General features: G+C 36.7%; 3 protein-coding genes across 4 annotated transcripts; all 3 read right to left on the bottom strand.

The window, feature by feature from the left end:
• Positions 1-4,347: 4,347 nt before the first annotated feature.
• On the bottom strand, positions 4,348-6,830 carry LOC104749119 (putative cysteine-rich receptor-like protein kinase 32). Of its 2 annotated transcripts, none has more exons than XR_015579220.1 (6): positions 5,845-6,830; positions 5,653-5,774; positions 5,376-5,561; positions 5,050-5,287; positions 4,792-4,945; positions 4,348-4,705 (listed from the first exon to the last, which is right to left on the bottom strand). XR_015579220.1 is itself a non-coding variant. In XM_087482996.1 (6 exons), the coding sequence occupies exons 1-6, from the start codon at positions 6,800-6,802 to the stop codon at positions 4,382-4,384; spliced, it is 2,013 nt and encodes a 670-aa protein (XP_087339122.1). In that variant the 5' UTR covers positions 6,803-6,824; the 3' UTR covers positions 4,348-4,381. The 2 variants fall into 2 exon arrangements, 1 of the variants encoding a protein (XP_087339122.1); XM_087482996.1 differs by having other exon boundaries at positions 5,376-5,592; positions 5,845-6,824.
• Positions 6,831-8,664: 1,834 nt separating this feature from the next.
• On the bottom strand, positions 8,665-11,359 carry LOC104718775 (putative cysteine-rich receptor-like protein kinase 32). The gene is made up of 6 exons (XM_010436587.2): positions 10,375-11,359; positions 10,175-10,299; positions 9,879-10,089; positions 9,558-9,795; positions 9,287-9,440; positions 8,665-9,193 (listed from the first exon to the last, which is right to left on the bottom strand). The coding sequence occupies exons 1-6, from the start codon at positions 11,261-11,263 to the stop codon at positions 8,861-8,863; spliced, it is 1,950 nt and encodes a 649-aa protein (XP_010434889.1). The 5' UTR covers positions 11,264-11,359; the 3' UTR covers positions 8,665-8,860.
• A 2,518-nt stretch (positions 11,360-13,877) lies between these two features.
• LOC104718786 (putative cysteine-rich receptor-like protein kinase 31) lies at positions 13,878-16,560 on the bottom strand. Its single transcript, XM_010436595.2, has 6 exons — positions 15,547-16,560; positions 15,333-15,454; positions 15,024-15,234; positions 14,712-14,949; positions 14,457-14,610; positions 13,878-14,370 (listed from the first exon to the last, which is right to left on the bottom strand). Exons 1-6 carry the CDS (start codon positions 16,460-16,462, stop codon positions 14,038-14,040), a joined length of 1,974 nt encoding a protein of 657 aa, XP_010434897.1. The 5' UTR covers positions 16,463-16,560; the 3' UTR covers positions 13,878-14,037.
• Between the last annotated feature and the right edge of the window lie 2,193 nt (positions 16,561-18,753).

Genomic DNA, 18,753 nt, shown 5'->3' with positions numbered 1-18,753 from the left:
GAGGGTGTTTTCGACAGACGGTTAAATCAAACGCATATTTGCCTCATCCCAAAGGTGGCGAAACCGACCGGATGGCGTAGTTGTGTCCTATTAGTTTGTGTAATGTGGGATACAAGGTCTTGTCAAAAGTTTTGTGTAACCGGCTTAAGGTAATCTTACCTGGTCTAATCTCGGAAACTAAATCAGCATTTGTACCTGGACGTTTGATCTTGGACAACATCCTTATAGCTCAATAGATGTTTCATGGGTTGAGAACCAATAATTCCTGTAAAGGGAAGTTTATGGCATTTAAGACGGATATGAGTAAGGCGTATGATAGGGTTGAGTGGGGTTTTCTGGCAGCGTTATTGCGGAAGATGGGGTTTGCAGAGACATGGATCTCATGGATCATGTTTTGTGTCTCATCGGTGGAGTACAAGGTCCTTATTAACGGCCAACCTAATGGTCAGATTGTCCCAGGGAGGGATTTACGGCAGGGTGATCCGTTATCCCCTTATTTGTTTATTTTGTGTATGGAGGTTCTGATTGCTAATATTCAGAAGGCGGAGGGTGATAAGCGGATCACAGGTATTAAGGTGGCCAATAAGTGTCCGCCAATAACACATCTGTTGTTTGCGGATGATAGTCTCTTCTTTTGTAAGGCGGATAAGGAACAATGTGGTGTTGTTTTGGATATCCTCAGGCAATATGAGGGAGTTTCGGGGCAACAGATAAATTTCACGAAATCTTCGATTCAGTTTGGTCATACTGTTGACGACCGAGTCCGGTCGGAGATGCAGGGGATCCTTGGAATAACAAACTTGGGTGGTATGGGGTCGTACTTAGGGATTCCTGAGAGTTGGGAAGATCTAAAACGAAGGTTTTTTCTTATGTTCAAGACCGGCTGCAGAGCCGGACAACGGGCGGGTCGGCCAAATTATTGTCTAAAGGGGGTAAGGAGGTAATGATTAAGTCTGTTGCGACGGCTGTCCCTACATTTGTGATGTCTTGTTATCATTTGCCAAAAACGATAACATCCAAGCTTACTAGTGCAGTGGCGAAGTTTTGGTGGAGTTCTAATGGTCAGTCTGGGGTATGCATTGGATTGCCTGGGAGAAGCTTTGCTGTAGCAAGCAGATGGGTGGTTTGGGTTTCAGAAATGTTGATGATTTTAACACGGCTTTGTTGGCTAAACAATTATGGCGACTGATTGATGTTCCGGACTCACTGTTTGCCAGGGTTTTCAAAAGTAGATACTACCGGAATTCCAATCCTATGGAACCGATACGGTCCTACTCTCCTTCCTATGGGTGGAGAAGTATCGTATATGCTCGATCTTTGGTAAACAAAGGGCTCATTAAACGGGTTGGCTCAGGAGACACCATTTTTGTATGGATTGATCCCTGGATTCCAGCTCAATTCCCAAGACCAGCTTTAAGTAACGGTCCGTTTAAGGACCCAACTCTCCGTTTGACTCAGTTCATGGATACTCAGACGAATACTGGGCTTAGAGATCAGCTCGTTGAGCATTTCGATCCTGTGGATGTCACCTTGATAGAGGTTATTCCCTTTAATAGCCTCCCGATAGCAGACTCTTTAGGGTGGCACTTTACAAAATATGGTAAATATTCGGTTAAGTCAGGATATGAAACGACACGTCTGGGTGTTCCTAACACTTTCCAGGCTCATGGGTGTGGCCCGGAGATCACTCCTCTTCTTGCTAAGGTTTGGCAGGTTCACTGTCCACCAAAAATTAAACATTTCATGTGGCAAGTTTTAACGTGCAGTATTTTGGTTTCTGCTAATTTGCGACAACGGGGCATAGACTGTGATGTTGGATGTATGAGATGTGGGGCGGATGTGGAGTCGATTAATCATGCTATTTTTGTGTGTCTGCCAGCTCATCAGGTATGGGCTTTGGCCCATGTACCTGTGGGGCCTCAACACTTTCCGACGTACTATATTTATGCTAATGTAGATCACTTTCTGGGTTCTACGAATCCGAGTTCCCAGATAGAGATTTTCCCTTGGCTAATGTGGTATATCTGGAAAGCGAAGAATGCTTGTGTGTTTGAGAATCAGACGGACCGGATGACATTGTGCGCGTAGCGCAAGGGGAAGCGTCCTCTTGGCTACAAGCTCAGGTGGAAGACAAGGGTGAGGAGGTTATCTCCTCTCCTGTGGTTCCTACTTCTCGATTACAAGGGCGTCTCTCCCCCCTTCCACTGGTTTATTCCGGTTATCGATGTTTTGTTGATGGCTCTTGGAAAGAGACCGATGTTTTTGCAGGTGCAGGATGGTTTTGTACTTCTTCACAAGGATTGTCACCTTTTCTAGGCGCTACCAATTACCGGCGCAGTCTATCTCCGTTGCATGCCGAAGTGGAAGCTTTCAGGTGGGCAATGCGGTGCATGATTGGCCACGATTTCTGAAATGTGGCTTTTTTTACGGACAGCTTGGATCTGGTGAAGATGGTGTCTTCTCCTCATGAATGGCCGGCCTTTGCAACTTATTTGGATGGAATCAAGACGGATCGGGAGGAGTTTTCTTCTTTCTCTTTATTTCATATTTCTCGTAATGCGAATACTAAAGCGGATTCTCTGGCACGCCAAGCACGCTTATCTCCGCATTATGTTTTGTTTGTAAACAACTTTCCTTCAAATTGGCTCATTTGAGCTGATTCTTTTGTTGACAAAAAAAAAAATATTGAGTAAAAGATAACAAAAAAAAAGTAGCCAGGAAAAAAATTATTTTTGAAAAGAGATATCTCATAAAAGGCATTTCTAACAAATTCTTTTTAAATATTAAGTACATCAAATTTAGTCATATGAGTTATATCAACAACTAAGAGGTTGTGGACAAAACTAACTAATTTCAAATTTGTGGATAAAATTTAAATAATATTATATTAATTACAAAGGATTATACATATTAACAGATATTTACTTTCACAACAACTAATTTTGATTGGTTAAATTCCAAAATAAAAAAAAAATTTGAATAATTAAATTCCAAATGAAAGTAATAATTTGTACTAGATAAAGCAAATAAAATTACAAAATATCTAATATTATTATATTTTTAAAAATATATACATTTGATCCAACATAATTTTTTTAGTAAGTTATATAATATATGAAAAAAATATAATCTCGCGGTGTACCATTAATTAAAATTTAGTTTGTGCTTTAAGAACCATCTCAATCCTCGTCTCATCTGGTTTTTAAAAGGGTGCACTTGCAATTTTCCACAGACTCCATGAGATCATGACCGTTGTAACCACCAATAACATAAAAAACAGATCACGATCAAAACGATGCCCAGCTATAACAAGAAAAGTGATCACTCCCATAATAACAGACCGCCATTGATACATTCGGAAGTTGCTTTTTCCTTCAAAAAAAAAAGTAAAATAAAATTTTAGTCAGAAAAATTGTATCGTAAAAAGAAGATTTCATTAAACTTAGAATTAAAAAAAAAAACAAAAAAGAACTACTTACGAGAAAAGTGGGCCAAGATTGCTGTTGCTATGCATGCTGCGTAAGTCGAAAACAAAGCTGCTTCCACAAACTTTTTTTGATAACTTGCTTCCACAAACTTGTAAGACCAAAATTTGTCTAACTTGTCATCCATCATTGATTCGTTGGTGGTGATCATGGTGACATATATTATCAATGTTATAATAACAACGTTTAGTCTCATTGCAACTGATCCTAGATCTTCATCATTGGGGACCAAATTACGAGAAAATCTGCTAAGAGAAAGAGAAAGGAAGAAACAAGTGAAATTAATTAAACTAGGAAAATTATTAGGCCAACGAAAGAAAGTATGAAGAAGCTATAACATTACGACGGACATATATATATATAGAAAGTTATGCCGGCAATGAGTAGGAAATATTTCCATAAATATGGATACGTAAAAAGGATATATAACGTAAATTCTCAGTTTCCATTTTTTAAATGATGATGATGACCAAAAAAAAGGGACAACAAGAAAATATATAATTTCCCATTTTCTCCTTAATTCTAATCTATTTTTCTTTTTTCGTCACAGATAATTTTCCATATTTAGATACAATCTCATATTAGGAGGAAAAAGACATAGCAATTATAGCTAGGAAGACAAAGATTGTGGATTTGAGTCAATGACACTGAAATGAGGTTACTCATGGGTTTGATATAAGCTTGAGGAGTTAGGGAGAGCTCAATAGGAGAAAAAAAACGATGGTAAGAAGACTAATTGGAGGTAAGAGAGCATAATGATTTACACAACAACAGTTTGAAGCTAGCTCAGCCGAAATATTGAGACAACTATATGTAGTAAGCCAACTGATACGAAATCATTTTGCAATAAATGCGAGAGAAAGACTAAAGAAACATCAAATACTATAATATTATCTTCAACGAGGTTCTAAATCTGTAATCGATGCATCATTGAAAGAACTAGGAATTGGTTTTCCATATGAATTTGAGCACTCAACTTCTGAATCTTGGTCACGGCTACTTTGTAAGAAAAAAGCAGGTGCACGAGGCACTTGTAAAGTGATTGTGCTACTAGTGAGCATCAAGATAATTGTAGACATCATAGGACGGGTTTCAGGATCCTCTTGCACACATAAAAGCGCGATGTGAATGCATCTTGTAACTTCATCGCTTTGATAATTCCCCCCAAAAGTCGAGTCCAAGAGCTCTAAAGGCGAGCCTTTCCTCCAAAGTCTCCAAGCCTAACATTGATATATGAGAATATATCAGTAAACAGTACATATATAATCTTTTATCATAGTGGTAATTGTAGACGAAAAGTACTAACATGTGTGATTAAATTGCCGGCAGATCCATCTGTTTGATAGAAGCTACTATTCATCTTGCCACTTATGATTTCAAGAACCAACACTCCAAAGCTGTAGACATCAGATTTCATGGAAAATTGACCGTGCATCACATACTCCGGAGTCATGTAACCGCTGGATATATAATTACAAAAAAAAAAGGGGCAAAATGAAACTTGTGTTTACAATGTACAAGCGAGATCAAAAGGTTAACATCATTAATTATGACAATCACTTACAAGGTTCCAGCTATCTTGCTAGTATTGGCTCGAGTTTGCTCCATTCCGAAAATCCTTGCCATGCCAAAATCCGCTATTTTCGGGTTCATATCATCATCTAAGAGAATGTTGCTCGCTTTGAGATCACGGTGTATGATTGTGAGCCGTGAATCTTGATGAAGATAGAGAATCCCTCGAGCAATCCCTCCAATGATATTGTACCGTCTTCTCCAATCTAGTTGTGGTCGTTTTGTTGGGTCTGCTCATTCGATATTATATTAAGAACAAATCTAGGTTTCAAGAATGAACACAAGAATATCAAGAAAACAAAGGGACTAGAAACAAACCGAAGAGGAAATAATCAAGACTCTTGTTGGGAACAAACTCATAGACAAGTATTTGTTCGTCTCCTTCCAAGCAAAACCCAAGAAGCCTAACAAGATTCCTATGTTGAAGCTTCGCCACAAGAACAACCTCGTTCTTAAACTCTTGCGAGCCTTGTCCTGAATTTTTTGATAGTCGCTTCACCGCAACTTCAGTTCCATTTGGTATACATACACACCCCTTAGCTTCCATGGAAAAAAAAAAGCAAGCAGTCATATATATACAGAGCTAATAATATACCTTGTAAACTTCACCAAATCCACCTTGACCGACTTTGTTGTTCTCCGAAAATCTATCAGTTGCCGCTTCAATTGTCTTGAAATCAAATTGCAGAGATTGTGGACTTGTAATATCATCATTAGCTGCAACAGTAAATGTATACTGTTGATATAAGAACTCATAAGTAAACGCTGTTAGGTAAAAATAACTCACTAAGCTTTAATGCTTTGTATGATTGTCTTCTCTTCAAAGCAATCAAACCTAGAGCTAACAGCGCAACGAGTATGACGACGGAGAAGACAATCGCCACTATAACTCCAGTAGAAATCTTTTTGCCATCTAGAGGAGGAGGAGGCGACGCCGTGAGTTGAGATTCTTGAGGATCTTTAGAACTTTGAGGAGGAGGGGACGATGTTATGCTATCGAAAGCATCTAGGAACGGATAAGGATCAAACCGAAAAAAGCAAACAGGTCTCCTAATAGTACCCCCTTGCTTACCACCGCAACAACCTTGGTACGAACGAACGCTTGCTTGAAGACAAGCGTCACAATCCACAGAAGAAATCCCTGGAGTACACTGCATCAATACGTATATTCTCCGGAAACCTGGCAACGGAGTTATGTTTGCTGCGTAATGTCTGCCAGCAAGCGAGCCTGGAGTTGAGGACGAAGCTGCGGATATCATACGTGCCATGAAGTCTTCCCATGTTCTGTTATACTCTGAAACATCTCCGGTGACTTCTAAATTTAAATATTCTGCTGTGGTCGGGTCTAGGTCAGTGTCGTTGAAAAACGAGCGGTTGGAATAACGAACAAAACAGAGCGTCTTGTCGGCTCTCCAGTCCCATGACTCGGTCTGGTTGGGACAGTTCTTTAACAAACCGTCAGACGCGGGTTGGATACATTCGGAACAGACCTTTGGATCAGTCCCTGGAATACATAGCCCTAAAGCATATATCCTTCCAGCGCCTTCACCAGCCGAGACGTTGTAGTAGCCATCTCGAGAACTAACGTTGGAAGCAAGAGTTGAAAGAACGAGACGACGGTTCGTATCATACGTACCGTTTGGTCTGAAAAACAGATTCTCTCCGCATTTTTGAGCAGATACGTAGCCGAAGCTGAAGACGAGTATAATAAAACAGAGGATTGACAAGAGATGGTTATGAGACATTTTTCAAGAGACCAAACTTTGCTCAGATAGTTGTTGTAGATACTAGTACTACTAAATAAGGCAAGACTTTGGTTTGTAACTTTTTAAGAAACGTTGATCTCGTCAAAAAACACATGCATGTTTAGAATTTTTCTTTGAAGTAGTTGAGTCAAGCATGCATATTCAAGTCAACTCCATATGTAGACAATGTTGAGTCAACTCCATATGTCACCCATTAATAAACGCGTTAAAAATATATGATGTAAGTGAAGATCCGAAACATGGACCGTATCCAGAAACGTCTACTCTTTAAATATGTTGCTTTCATAATCAGAACATCTCCAATGGTTGGATCCCATTTTTACTCTTTAAATACGTTTATGGGATCCAACTATATTTATTATTTTTGACATAGTCCAATGATAGAACACCTATTGATGAGGGTCTAAAAATTTAAATTTGTAAAAAAGTAGTGTATAAGTGAAAGGTAGAAGAATACTTAACACACAAGACATATAGAAAGAAACTGAAAACTGAAGAGATTAATTGAACCGAAAGGCAGACCTTCCATGTATAGTTCATGAATATTTCATCACATAAGTCAAAGAAAGGTTTGTTCAGCACTGTCGATGGTGAGAGTGTACAGATCAGAGAACCTAGGTAACTTGGAAGATATCACTAAATCAGTACTTACTTGTAAATGAATCCCTGCATATTAACCATCCGAATCTACATTTAGACTTAAACCGATACTCACAGATGACAACACACCGACACAAACAGAAATCATAAACACAAATTAAATTGATTCCCAAAATCAAAAGCTACCTCAGAACATATACATCCACATCCACATCCACATACACATCAATATACTTCAAAAATCAAAACAATAAACATCTAGGAGCAGATGAATTACCTTGCTTCATTTGATCAAATTCATGCCGAGAGTCGCCAATTAACCTTTAAAAAAACAGAGCACACTTGATCAAATTCATGCAGAGAAAATCAAACAATTCAATCAGAAATGTAATTGTTTAGTTCAAAAGTTTGGTTTAAGCAAGTGAAATACTGACAATTCATATCAGTGCTTACCAAAAAACAGAATAAAGACTGCTTAATGAACAAAATCAAGTATTTCACCAAATCAAATCATGCCCAACGAGGACATGTTATATCAGCTAAGCTAGCACTTGCAGGAAGGAAAAAAAAAAAAAATAGAGGAAAATCTCATCTCTGGAGCTCAAGAAAACTTACCCACCACAGGAATAATGTCATGCAAAATTCACATTGCTATGAAGAAGAGATCGGAAGGACTAACGGCAGAGCTCCACGTCCTCCGTGAGGCAAAGGATTAGTTACGATTAAGAAACCCTTTTGTTGGACATGAAAGCTCAAAGGCCGTGACTTTATCCAGTGTATAGCCGTGATTACCGATGATCGATTTCCGAAGATTCACTGGAGAAGGAAACAGAAAAGAATGAAAGATTTTCGAATATGGGTTTCAATCACTCTCTTCCGATTGAAACAAACTCTCTTCCGATTGAAACAAAGATTCTGAGCGAAACCCTTTTTTTGTCATGCAGTCGCTCCAACCAAAAAAAACTGACACGTATGGTCACTTTAGGGGATCCAAAAACTCCAAAATTAAACCCGGTTCCATTGTTTTTTCTCATTATTGATTTATTTTTTGGACACATAAGTTAAACCCTCAGTTGGAGATGGTCTCATAAGCTAAAAAACTAGAATTAATGTCACGTGTGCTACAAGAAACAAATTGGATACACTGTGACGTTAATATGAGCAGACGTTAGGTTCAGTTCTTCAGTTACATAAACTTAAGGAAAAGTAGACTTTTGGTTTCTATCATCAGTAACATTTAGTTTATCAAAAAAAAAATAGTAACGTTTAGAAACTTGTAATAATACAAATCACATAAATGAAATTATTGCTTTTGAATCTTCAACTTCTGTATACATACTTTGAAGATTGGAGTTACTTGTGATACAAGGAAAAATTACGGACTTGTGCTAAACCTGCTGAGGTTAATTCTACATACAGAGTACATATTCAATCATTTCAACGAGGAGTGACTCTAGTTATTGAATCTTCGTTGATGGAATAAGGAATAGACTTGCTGCTGGATTGCCCCAACTCGGATCCATAAGTTAAAGGGTCTAAATCGGGTCTGTTCCTGAAGAAAAATCCGGGTGGTCGAGGTACAGGTAGAGTAATGGATCTATTGGTAAGCATTTGAAAGATTGTAGACATAGCCGGTCGATCTGCAGGAGTTTCTTGAACACATAATAGTCCAATATGGATGCATCTAACGACTTCATCCTTCTCATAGCTTTCCTTAATCGCGGGGTCAATGAGATCCAACGGTGAATCATTGTTCCAAAGTCTCCATACCTTCCAAGAAACTCATTATCAGAATCAAAACCTTAATCACAATTGAAATATATGGAGTAAGGTTTTTGAGATTTAGATTTGAATTTTGCTCACATGGGTAACCAAATTTCCACCAGAATCATCCATATGATAGAAGCTGCTATTCTTCTTGCCACAAACAATCTCCAGAATCAGTACTCCAAAACTGTAAACATCAGATTTGGTGGAGAATTGGCCATGCGTCACATATTCTGGAGGCATGTAACCGCTGAAAATACAGATGAAAATGTTTTAAGTTCATTATATACAAAAAGGGTTCATCAGAAAATTGTGCCCATTCTAAGTATTCAAGATTCATCAAATTAAACATTAAGAGAATACTAACAAGGTTCCAACCACTCTTCTGGTCATGTCTTCAGTTTGGTCCACCCTGAAATTCCTTGCCATTCCGAAATCCGCTATTTTCGGATTCAAATCAACGTCTAAAAGAATGTTACTCGCTTTGATGTCACGGTGTATTATGGTGAGTCGTGAGTCTTGATGAAGATAGAGAAGCCCTCTCGTAATCCCTCCTATGATGTTGTACCGTCTATTCCAGTCTAGCTGAATTTTCTTTGTTAGGTCTGCACATCCATATATGTAAAACATCTTAAGAAATTTTTTTCTAAGGGGAGAATAAATTAAACAAAGAGTTATTGTTTATTACCAAAGAGGAAATAGTCAAGGCTCTTGTTGGGAACAAACTCGTAGACAAGTATCTTTTCGTCTCCTTCTAAACAAAACCCAAGAAGCCTAACAAGATTCTTGTGTTGAAGCTTCGCCACAATCACAACTTCGTTCTTGAACTCTTGAGTGCCTTGTCCTGAATTTCTCGATAGTCGCTTCACCGCAACTTCTGTATCATTTGGTAAGATTCCCTACATATGAAAAGCTTCTTAAGGTCTAAGTTTTCATGAAAAATCAAGCAATCATACATATAGGTAAATCTCAGCTTAAATATACCTTGTAAACGTCACCAAATCCGCCTTGACCTAGCTTATTATTCCTCGAAAAATTATCTGTTGCCGCTTCGATTGTCACAAAATCAAATTGCAGTGACTGTGGACTATTCATGCCATGATCAGTAGCTGCAATAACATATGTAAGGTTTCGAACTTCCTATTATGCGTTTCAAAAAGGAGAGAAAGAAGAAAAAAACTCACTCTGAGGTTTTAGTGTTTTGTATGATTGTCTTCTCTTCCGAAAGACCAATACTAAAGCAAGCAGCACCACAAATATAACCGCGGAAACAACAATCGCTACAATAGCTCCCGTAGATATTGTTTTCCTATCTGAAAGAGGCTGAGGTAGAGATGGCGTGTCACCAAAGGCACCAAGATATGCAGAACCATCCCACCGGAAGAAGCAGACCGGCTTGCGAACAGTTCCTCCTATGAACCCACTGCAGCAATTCTGGTACACACGGACATTTTCTTGAATACACGTTACACATTCCTCAGAAGATATCCCCGGAATACACTGCATCAGCGCGTATATACGATCAGAGCCTATCCGAGGAGATATATCGGCCAGGTACCGAGTTTGACCGAGTCGTGTGATCATAGAGTTCATGAACACGTCCCATGTTCTTGAATAATCTGTAAGGTTCCCTTGGAATAGTCCACTATTCAGATCTCCTATTATCATTGTCGGCTCTAGATCCATTTTGTTGAAAAACGAGCTGTTGGAGTAACGAACGAAACAGAGTGTTTTCTGAGATCTCCAGTCGTATGAGTCGGTCTGGTTCGGGCAGTTTTGTAACAAACCTGTAGATGCGATTTGGATACAATCAGAACAGAGCGTTGGATCAGTCCCTGGGATACAGAGACCTAAGGCATAGATTCTTTCAGGGCCTTCACCGACAGAACCGTTGTAGTAGCCGTTTCGAGAAGTGACGTTAGAAGCAAGATTTGAGAGAATGAGATGACGGTTTGTGTCATAAGTACCGTTGGGTCTGAAAAACATTGAGTCTACGCATTTTTGTGCAGACACGTAGCCGAAGCTAATGGCGAGGAAAAAACAGAGGATTGACAAGAGATTGTGTATAAACATTTGTTTTTGGATCTTTTGCTGAGATCATCGAAATGAACTGTAAACAATATACAAATTTTTCTTTTACTATAGCATTTAGGGACGTTTGATTTCGTCAAAAAAGCATGTTTGGTTAGAATTTTTGTTAATTAATTGACTAATTTGTTTAAAAGCTTATACAAGTCAACTCGGTAATAATTTTACTGTAACACTTAGGGGGATTTGATTTTGTCAAAAAGTGTTGGTGCAGGTAAGAATGTTCTTTTAAGTATTAGTTGAATCTAGCTAGCATAGTCAAGTCAATTCCATAAAGAGAATATTGCATCAACACCCACTTTCTCAAACTCTAATAACACACACCCACTTTCTACTACTACTATACTTTACCCCTATAAAATTACATCTTGCCCCTTCAAACTCACTTCACTCACTTTTTACTCCCTCACCAAACCAAACACATCTCAACTCTTTCTCTCTCTTCTCTTTCTCTCTCTTCTTACTATATATATATATATATATTTCCTCTATTTTATTATTTAGTTTATATCTCTCCTTTTATTATTTTATTTGTTGTAACACTTTAGTTAGTTATTATTAAAAAAATTTCTGTTCATTTTTATACAATATCTTGTAATTATATTTTTTTCTACATTTTAAGATGTATATTGCTATATATTTTTAAAATTAGTATATTATACACTTTCCATTTTTAGTTGAACATTTGTTCACTAATAAGTGGATGACCAGTTACAGTAAATTATGTAACTGGTCATCCACTTATTATTGAACAAATGTTCAACTTTTAAGTTGAATTGTCACATTTTTAGTTGAATTTTTTTTAATGAAATAAGTTGTATCCATTACAATATATAGAAGTACTTTAACAAAACCACTTAATGAATTTTACTCTTGTTTGCATCAAAACACAATTTACTATAATTGGTCATCCACTTATTAGTGAATAAATGTTGAACTAAAAATTTCACATGATGTGTCTAGGTCTACTTTTATGGTTTGGGTACAACGACACATCGTATCCATATGACCATGATCATGTGGATACTATTGTAATTTGTGAATACAAGTTACACATGTGTATAGTACCTTCAAATCCATATGGAGTTAGTGCATCAATGTTCACTTTTAATATACATGGTTAGGATTTCACATTTTGTGTCTAGTATTTAGTGTGTTAGGCTTAAAGATTTAGGTGTAGTATTCTACTGATATCCACATGACCATAGATATATGGATTTGATGTTGTCGTTATATCTTAAACCCTAAATCTAAGCTCTAAACCCTAACCCCTAACCCCTAAACCCAAAACATTAACACATAATCCACATAAGTCCTAAAACATAAGTCTTAAACTATAAAATCCTAAACACTAAAACCTAAACCATGAATTTTTCCAAAAATCCAAAACCTAAAACCCTAATTCCTACCACATGAACCCTAAATCATCACATGGTGATGTGTTACTAGTATCCATGAATTGTATGATAAATCTTAAACCCTACACTTTAAACCCTAAATTATCACATGGTGATGTGTTACTAGTATCCACAAACTTTTTAATTAATTAGATTTTTATCTGTTTTAAAAATATTAAAGCATAAATATCCACAGTTTACCATCCATTTATCGTCAATCAAATGTTCAGCTAAAAATGGATAGCATACAATTTATTCATCTAAAATATAGCACAGTGCATCTTAAAATGTAGAAAAAATGTATTCATAGTCTTTTTGTGTAAAAAAATATACAAAATTTATTAATAATAACTAAATAAATGATAATAAAGATAAAAGAAAGAAAGAAAAGAGAGAGAGAAAGAAAAGGGGAACCATCGACTAAGGGAAAAAACAGACAAAATTCATTTTTTTCTTAGAACAAACAGATACTACAATAGTAAATTGTTGTCAAGGACAAGGGCAAACTTGTCTTGGTTTATGCAAACTCAACCAAAACACTCCCAAAAGTACACCACACTCAAGAAGTGGGTGTGGATGCAAGGGAGTTTGGGAAAAGTGGGTCTATGTGCAATTCTCTCTATATATGTTAAATATTTTTAAATCTTTATTAGCTGCGTTCAACTCTTTTTATAGGCTTTTTGAATGGTTTGTAACTTGGACTGTCATACACTTTTTTTTTTTTGTGCAACGACTCGTTTTTACAATATAAACCAGTGTAAAAACCAGTGTACCTGTCATACCTATAAACCAGTGTTCAACATTGTTACAATATAAAGAAGTTAGAGAATAAGGAATGGAGTGTATGATTATATAACGGTTTGTTTATGTTCTGTACTTCTGTTGGTTTTAGAGATAGTGAATTCGGTCTAATGTGTTTGATTCTGTTGAGATGTAAGCTAAATCATACACCATGATATAGGAGACTCGTTTTATATATTGTGTCGTTTCTCGGTTTTACTCTCAAGATGTATGTTCAAACTCCTTAGCGGGGTTGTGAGTTAATTTGTTTTAGAGTGTTCAAGCAATAGAATGGATTGGAACACCAACACTTGGTATCAGAGTTTAAACTGAGCTAACCCTAAGAGACTTGTGATTAATTCTACATAGGGTTTTCGTATGTTACAGTAAAGCATAATAGTGTCACAAGTAAACTCTTAATACATAAAGCGACAACAGATTATGTCTATATATACCTACTTGGGAAACTTGCAATATGTGTACCATCACATGCATAATTTTTTTTGAAAAGAATACAATTGTTTGTGCTACAAGGAAAATTGTACGGACTAGTGCTAAATACAGAGTTCACAAGCAAAATTTTCAGCGAGGAGTGACTATAGTGTTTGATTCACTGTCTCTAGAATAAGGAACAGACATGCTGTTGGATTGCCCCGGCTCGGATCCATAGGTTAAAGGGTCTAAATTTTGTCTGTTCCTGAAGAAAAAACCGGGTGGTCGAGGCACAGGTAGAGTAATGTAGCTATTGGTAAGCATTTGAAAGATTGTAGACATGGCTGGACGATCCGCTGGAGTTTCTTGAACACATAAAATTCCGATATGGATACATCTAATAACTTCATCATGATCGTAGCTTTCCTTTATCCCAGGGTCAATAAGATCTAAGGGTGAATCATTATTCCAAAGCCTCCAAACCTGCCAAGAAACTTATAGTCAGAGTTCAAAACTTTGACCAAACTTGAAAATAGTGTAAGATACTTTTTATATTGGCTTTTGCTCACATGTGTCACCAAATTTCCCCCTGAATCATCAATCTGGTAGAAGCTGCTATTCTTCTTGCCACAAACAATCTCTAGAACCAATACTCCAAAGCTATAAACATCAGATTTGGTAGAGAACTGACCATGCGTCACATACTCTGGTGGCATGTACCCGCTGCGCATATATATGCACATGAAAATGTTAATATTATAAATCAGAAAGAAAAAGGTTCACTAGATTGAGCTTATAGAAACTTATGTAGGGAGGATACTAACAAGGTTCCAACGACTCTTCCTGTATTGTCTTCAGTTTGGTCCACTCTGAAATTCCTGGCCATTCCGAAATCTGCTATTTTAGGGTTCATATCAGCATCTATAAGAATGTTACTCGCTTTGATGTCACGGTGTATGATGGTGAGTCGTGAGTCTTGATGAAGATAGAGAAGCCCTCGCGTAATCCCTCCTATGATGTTGTACCGTCTTTTCCAATCTAGCTGGCTCTTCTTTGTTGGATCTGCATTAGACTACTATTTTAAGAAAAGTTGATAAAATAAACATAGATATAAACCATAATGTTATTGTTATTACCAAAGAGGAAATAATCAAGGCTCTTGTTGGGAACAAACTCGTAGACAAGTATCTTTTCATCTCTTTCTAAACAAAACCCAAGAAGCCTAACAAGATTCTTGTGTTGAAGCTTCGCCACAATCACAACTTCGTTCTTAAACTCTTGTGTGCCTTGTCCTGAATTTCTTGATAGCCGCTTCACGGCAATTTCTGTTTCATTTGGTAGCATACCCTACAAATGTATATAACAGAACATAGGACGCGCTAATGAACTTTAAAGCTTCTTAAGCAATCATACATATATGCAAATCTCAGCTCAAATATATATACCTTGTAAACGTCACCAAATCCGCCTTGACCTAGCTTATTATTGCTCGAAAATTTATCGGTTGCCGCTTCAATTGTTGCAAAATCAAATTGGAGAGACTGTGGACTTATCATGTCATCATCAGCTGCAATAACATATGTATATGGATTGGGTTACTTTTATGCATTCCAAAATGAACTGTGAGTATGGTAACCCAAAAAAAAAAAAGTAACTCACTTTGAGGATTTAATGTTTTGTATGATTGTCTTCTCTTCCAAATAACTAATCCTAAAGTGAGCAGCACCACGAGTGTAACCGCTGACACAACAATCCCCACAATAGCTCCCGTAGATATTTTTTTTCCATCTGGTGGAGGAGGAAGCGGCATGGGTTGAGATTCTTGAGGAGGTGATGATTGCGTGTTACCAAAGGCACCAAGATAGTCGTAACCATCCCACCGGAAAAAGCAGACTGGCTTGGCAACGACTCCACCTACGAAGCTACTGCAGCATCTCTGATAATTACGGACACTTAGATCAATACAGGTTTCGCAGTCGCTTGATGATATCCCCGGAATACACTGCATCAGAGTGTATATACGATCAGAACCTATTTCAGGGGATACGTCGGCCAGGTATTTAAGTTGACCGACTCGGGTGATCATAAATTTCATGAGCGCGTCCCATGTTCTATTATAATTTGTAAGGTCCCCTCGAAACCTTCGCATATTATAAAATGTTAACGTTGGTTCTAAATCGATCTTGTTGAAAAACGAGCTGTTGGTGTAACGGACGAAACAGAGCGTCTTGTCGCCTCTCCAGTCGAATGAGTCGGTCTGGTTCGGACAGTTTTTAAGTAAACCTTCGGATGCTGCTTGGATACAATCTGAACATACCTTTGGATCAGTCTCTGGGATACAGAGACCTAAGGCATAGATCCTTCCAGGTCCTTCTTCACCGACCGAGACGTTGTAGAAGCGGTCTTTTCGAGAACTGACGTTGGAAGCAAGAGTTGAAAGAACGAGACGACGGTTTGTGTCATAAGTACCGTTAGGTCTGAAAAACATTGAGTCCCCGCATTTTTGTGTAGAGACAAAACGGAAACTAACGACGAAGATAAGACAGAGGATTGAAAAGAGATTGTTCAGACACATTTTTTTTGTTTTTTTCCTTAGATTTTACTTTTCTCAATACTTTGAACCTGAATCTAAATAAGTAAATCTTATTTACGAGCGTTGATCTTGTCAAAACTTGCGTGTTTAGAAACTTCGTGGGAGTAGTTGATACGAATTACGAGAATTCATAAAGAAGTCAACTCGGTAAATATTGTTTTAATATTTTATAAACGGCGTTAGGTGAATGATTAATTGAACATGAACCAACTCTTAGCCCTTCTAAGCCCAATCAGACACCAAAAGGTTTAATTTAGAAACTTCTAACTTACTCCGGAGCACAATGCCCACAAGCATTAACATTTGACGAGTATTTAAGCTGTTCGGTTCTTCTTCTTTAATATATCTCTTGTCCCAAACCTCCATTTAATGCGGTGAGATGAGGGTGGAGGCGCTAGCATAAAAAGATCAAAGGCACGATTGAAAGGGTATAGATCCCACCGGAAAATGCAATTAGGCCGATACATCTAGCCTCATTGCTTCCAATGACAACAATTCAAATAGTCATCAACACTTTGTTTCAAACAGATGGTACAGTTGGAAGGAGAGACGTCTGGCTGCACTACATTAAGGCGTAGACCATTGAAAAATTATCAAGTTTGCTTCACCAGCTGCAAAGAATCTACTATTATGTTATCGAATGAAGGACTTCACGGGGAGCCCTAATCCAGACCTTTTTTCAATGTCAAACTTTATTTAATATCACAAATGACATACATAAATATTATACTTAAGTCTTGAAACTATAATAACTTGAAATAAATAAGTAAAATTAATATTGTAGAAGAAAAATGTGTTTTTTAATACTTGAGTGAAATTGACCGTATAATTATAATTTCAATTTGATTTTATACACATTGTGTTGATAAAATATTGATGCATATATGCAATGGAATATATGTCTTTAGAATCGAATATATTATTTACAGACAATTTAGATTTGATGATAATATAAGCGAAATATTAAGAAAATGTATATGTAGACAAAATTCTAGAACGTTCTAACTTGAATTGTTTTGATGTATATGAGTGGGAAGTCATGTTGGTAAACAGAAGACGGTCGCTTTACCAATGGATGGATTCTAGATTTACATAAAAGACTATATTTTGTTGATGACCAAATATTTGTGATGATATATAGTAATGAATGAAGGAAATAAAAGGTTAATTATAGAAAACTAAAAAGTAACAGCAGCTATAAGATTAAATAAAATGATTGTTTACCGCAACAAAAGAATTGATACAAACAATAATTTACATTTCAATTAGTTTTTGTAATATAACATATGTTTTGTTTTTGTTTTGAAAAATAACTTTTGTAGTCAATAGACGTAGTGCTCTTGATTTAAGATTTTTAATTGTTAACAACAAATTATTTTTGGTATGAGATATTTCACAGATAAGAACTCATTGGATATCTTTAAAAATAAATTTACTCTCTTTCTCATGAGTATCATATTAATTTCATGTATCATCCATAATTCAACATGTATGTGCATCAGCAGAACAAAACAAAACCAAAGTTTGTGAGTATTTAGAATTCAAATATTACTAGTAAAATTTTATATTTGTTTCTTATACAGGGCGGGCTCAGTATCTAATATAATCATTATGATGACTTAGTTTCTGGTGACCTAATTTCACTAAATGATTAAAAATTAAATTTGGTATTTCCAAAATTGAACCGTTTGGAAGTGCACAACAAAATATTGAAAAATAGGAAAAAGATATGAGTTCATCATTTTAAAAAGTAAACAAATTTGAAATATCGAAATATATATATGTTTTTAAGGAATCCCATACCAATCGGTTTCCTGTTTTTTTTTTACCGGGATTTAACGGATTTATATGTTCAACAAACAACTCAACAATTATTTCGGGTTTTCACAAAACGAAAACCAAAAAGACCACATATTTGCAAGACCAACCCAGTCCGGTCTTTAAATAATAACTTTCAGTTAATCTAGATTTCACACAGTTCATAATCATCATCAACTCGGCAAACTATGAAACAAACGCACAATTTAATACTATATGAAAATTTTAAAAAAATTCATACAACTCTTCTCCTAAATAATGGAGATTTTCACCAGATTAACATTTACATGAGTCATTCAATTCCAAATCCCTATAAAACTATTTTTGTCTTTTATCAATTTGGACCAAAATGTTTTAAAGTTTGAAAGTTTGGTCAAAAAAGTGGGTCTTCCCCAATTACGATGCGGCCCATTACAGATAGGAGCTACCATTACAATACCACCATAATTAGTAGT

Source organism: Camelina sativa, chromosome 2 (assembly GCF_030686135.1).
Source record: "Camelina sativa cultivar CO46 ecotype springtype chromosome 2, ASM3068613v1".
NCBI lineage: Eukaryota > Viridiplantae > Streptophyta > Magnoliopsida > Brassicales > Brassicaceae > Camelina > Camelina sativa.
This window is presented reverse-complemented; position numbering and strand designations above follow the sequence as displayed.

What these genes read in the sequence shown, in the direction of transcription:
- LOC104749119 (XM_087482996.1), bottom strand. Translation starts at nt 6,802, where the DNA reads ATGTCTCATAACCATCTCTTGTCAATCCTCTGTTTTATTATACTCGTC. An exon ending in TCTTGATTATTTCCTCTTCG is followed by an intron (nt 5,288 to 5,375) that starts GTTTGTTTCTAG and finishes TCGAATGAGCAG; the next exon opens with ACCCAACAAAACGACCACAA. An exon ending in CCGGCAATTTAATCACACAT is followed by an intron (nt 4,706 to 4,791) that starts GTTAGTACTTTT and finishes TATCAATGTTAG; the next exon opens with GCTTGGAGACTTTGGAGGAA.
- LOC104718775 (XM_010436587.2), bottom strand. Translation starts at nt 11,263, where the DNA reads ATGTTTATACACAATCTCTTGTCAATCCTCTGTTTTTTCCTCGCCATT. An exon ending in CAAAACACTAAAACCTCAGA is followed by an intron (nt 10,300 to 10,374) that starts GTGAGTTTTTTT and finishes ATGTTATTGCAG; the next exon opens with CTACTGATCATGGCATGAAT. An exon ending in AGAAGAGTGGTTGGAACCTT is followed by an intron (nt 9,441 to 9,557) that starts GTTAGTATTCTC and finishes CTGTATTTTCAG; the next exon opens with CGGTTACATGCCTCCAGAAT.
- LOC104718786 (XM_010436595.2), bottom strand. Translation starts at nt 16,462, where the DNA reads ATGTGTCTGAACAATCTCTTTTCAATCCTCTGTCTTATCTTCGTCGTT. An exon ending in CAAAACATTAAATCCTCAAA is followed by an intron (nt 15,455 to 15,546) that starts GTGAGTTACTTT and finishes ATGTTATTGCAG; the next exon opens with CTGATGATGACATGATAAGT. An exon ending in GATTTGGTGACGTTTACAAG is followed by an intron (nt 15,235 to 15,332) that starts GTATATATATTT and finishes ATACATTTGTAG; the next exon opens with GGTATGCTACCAAATGAAAC.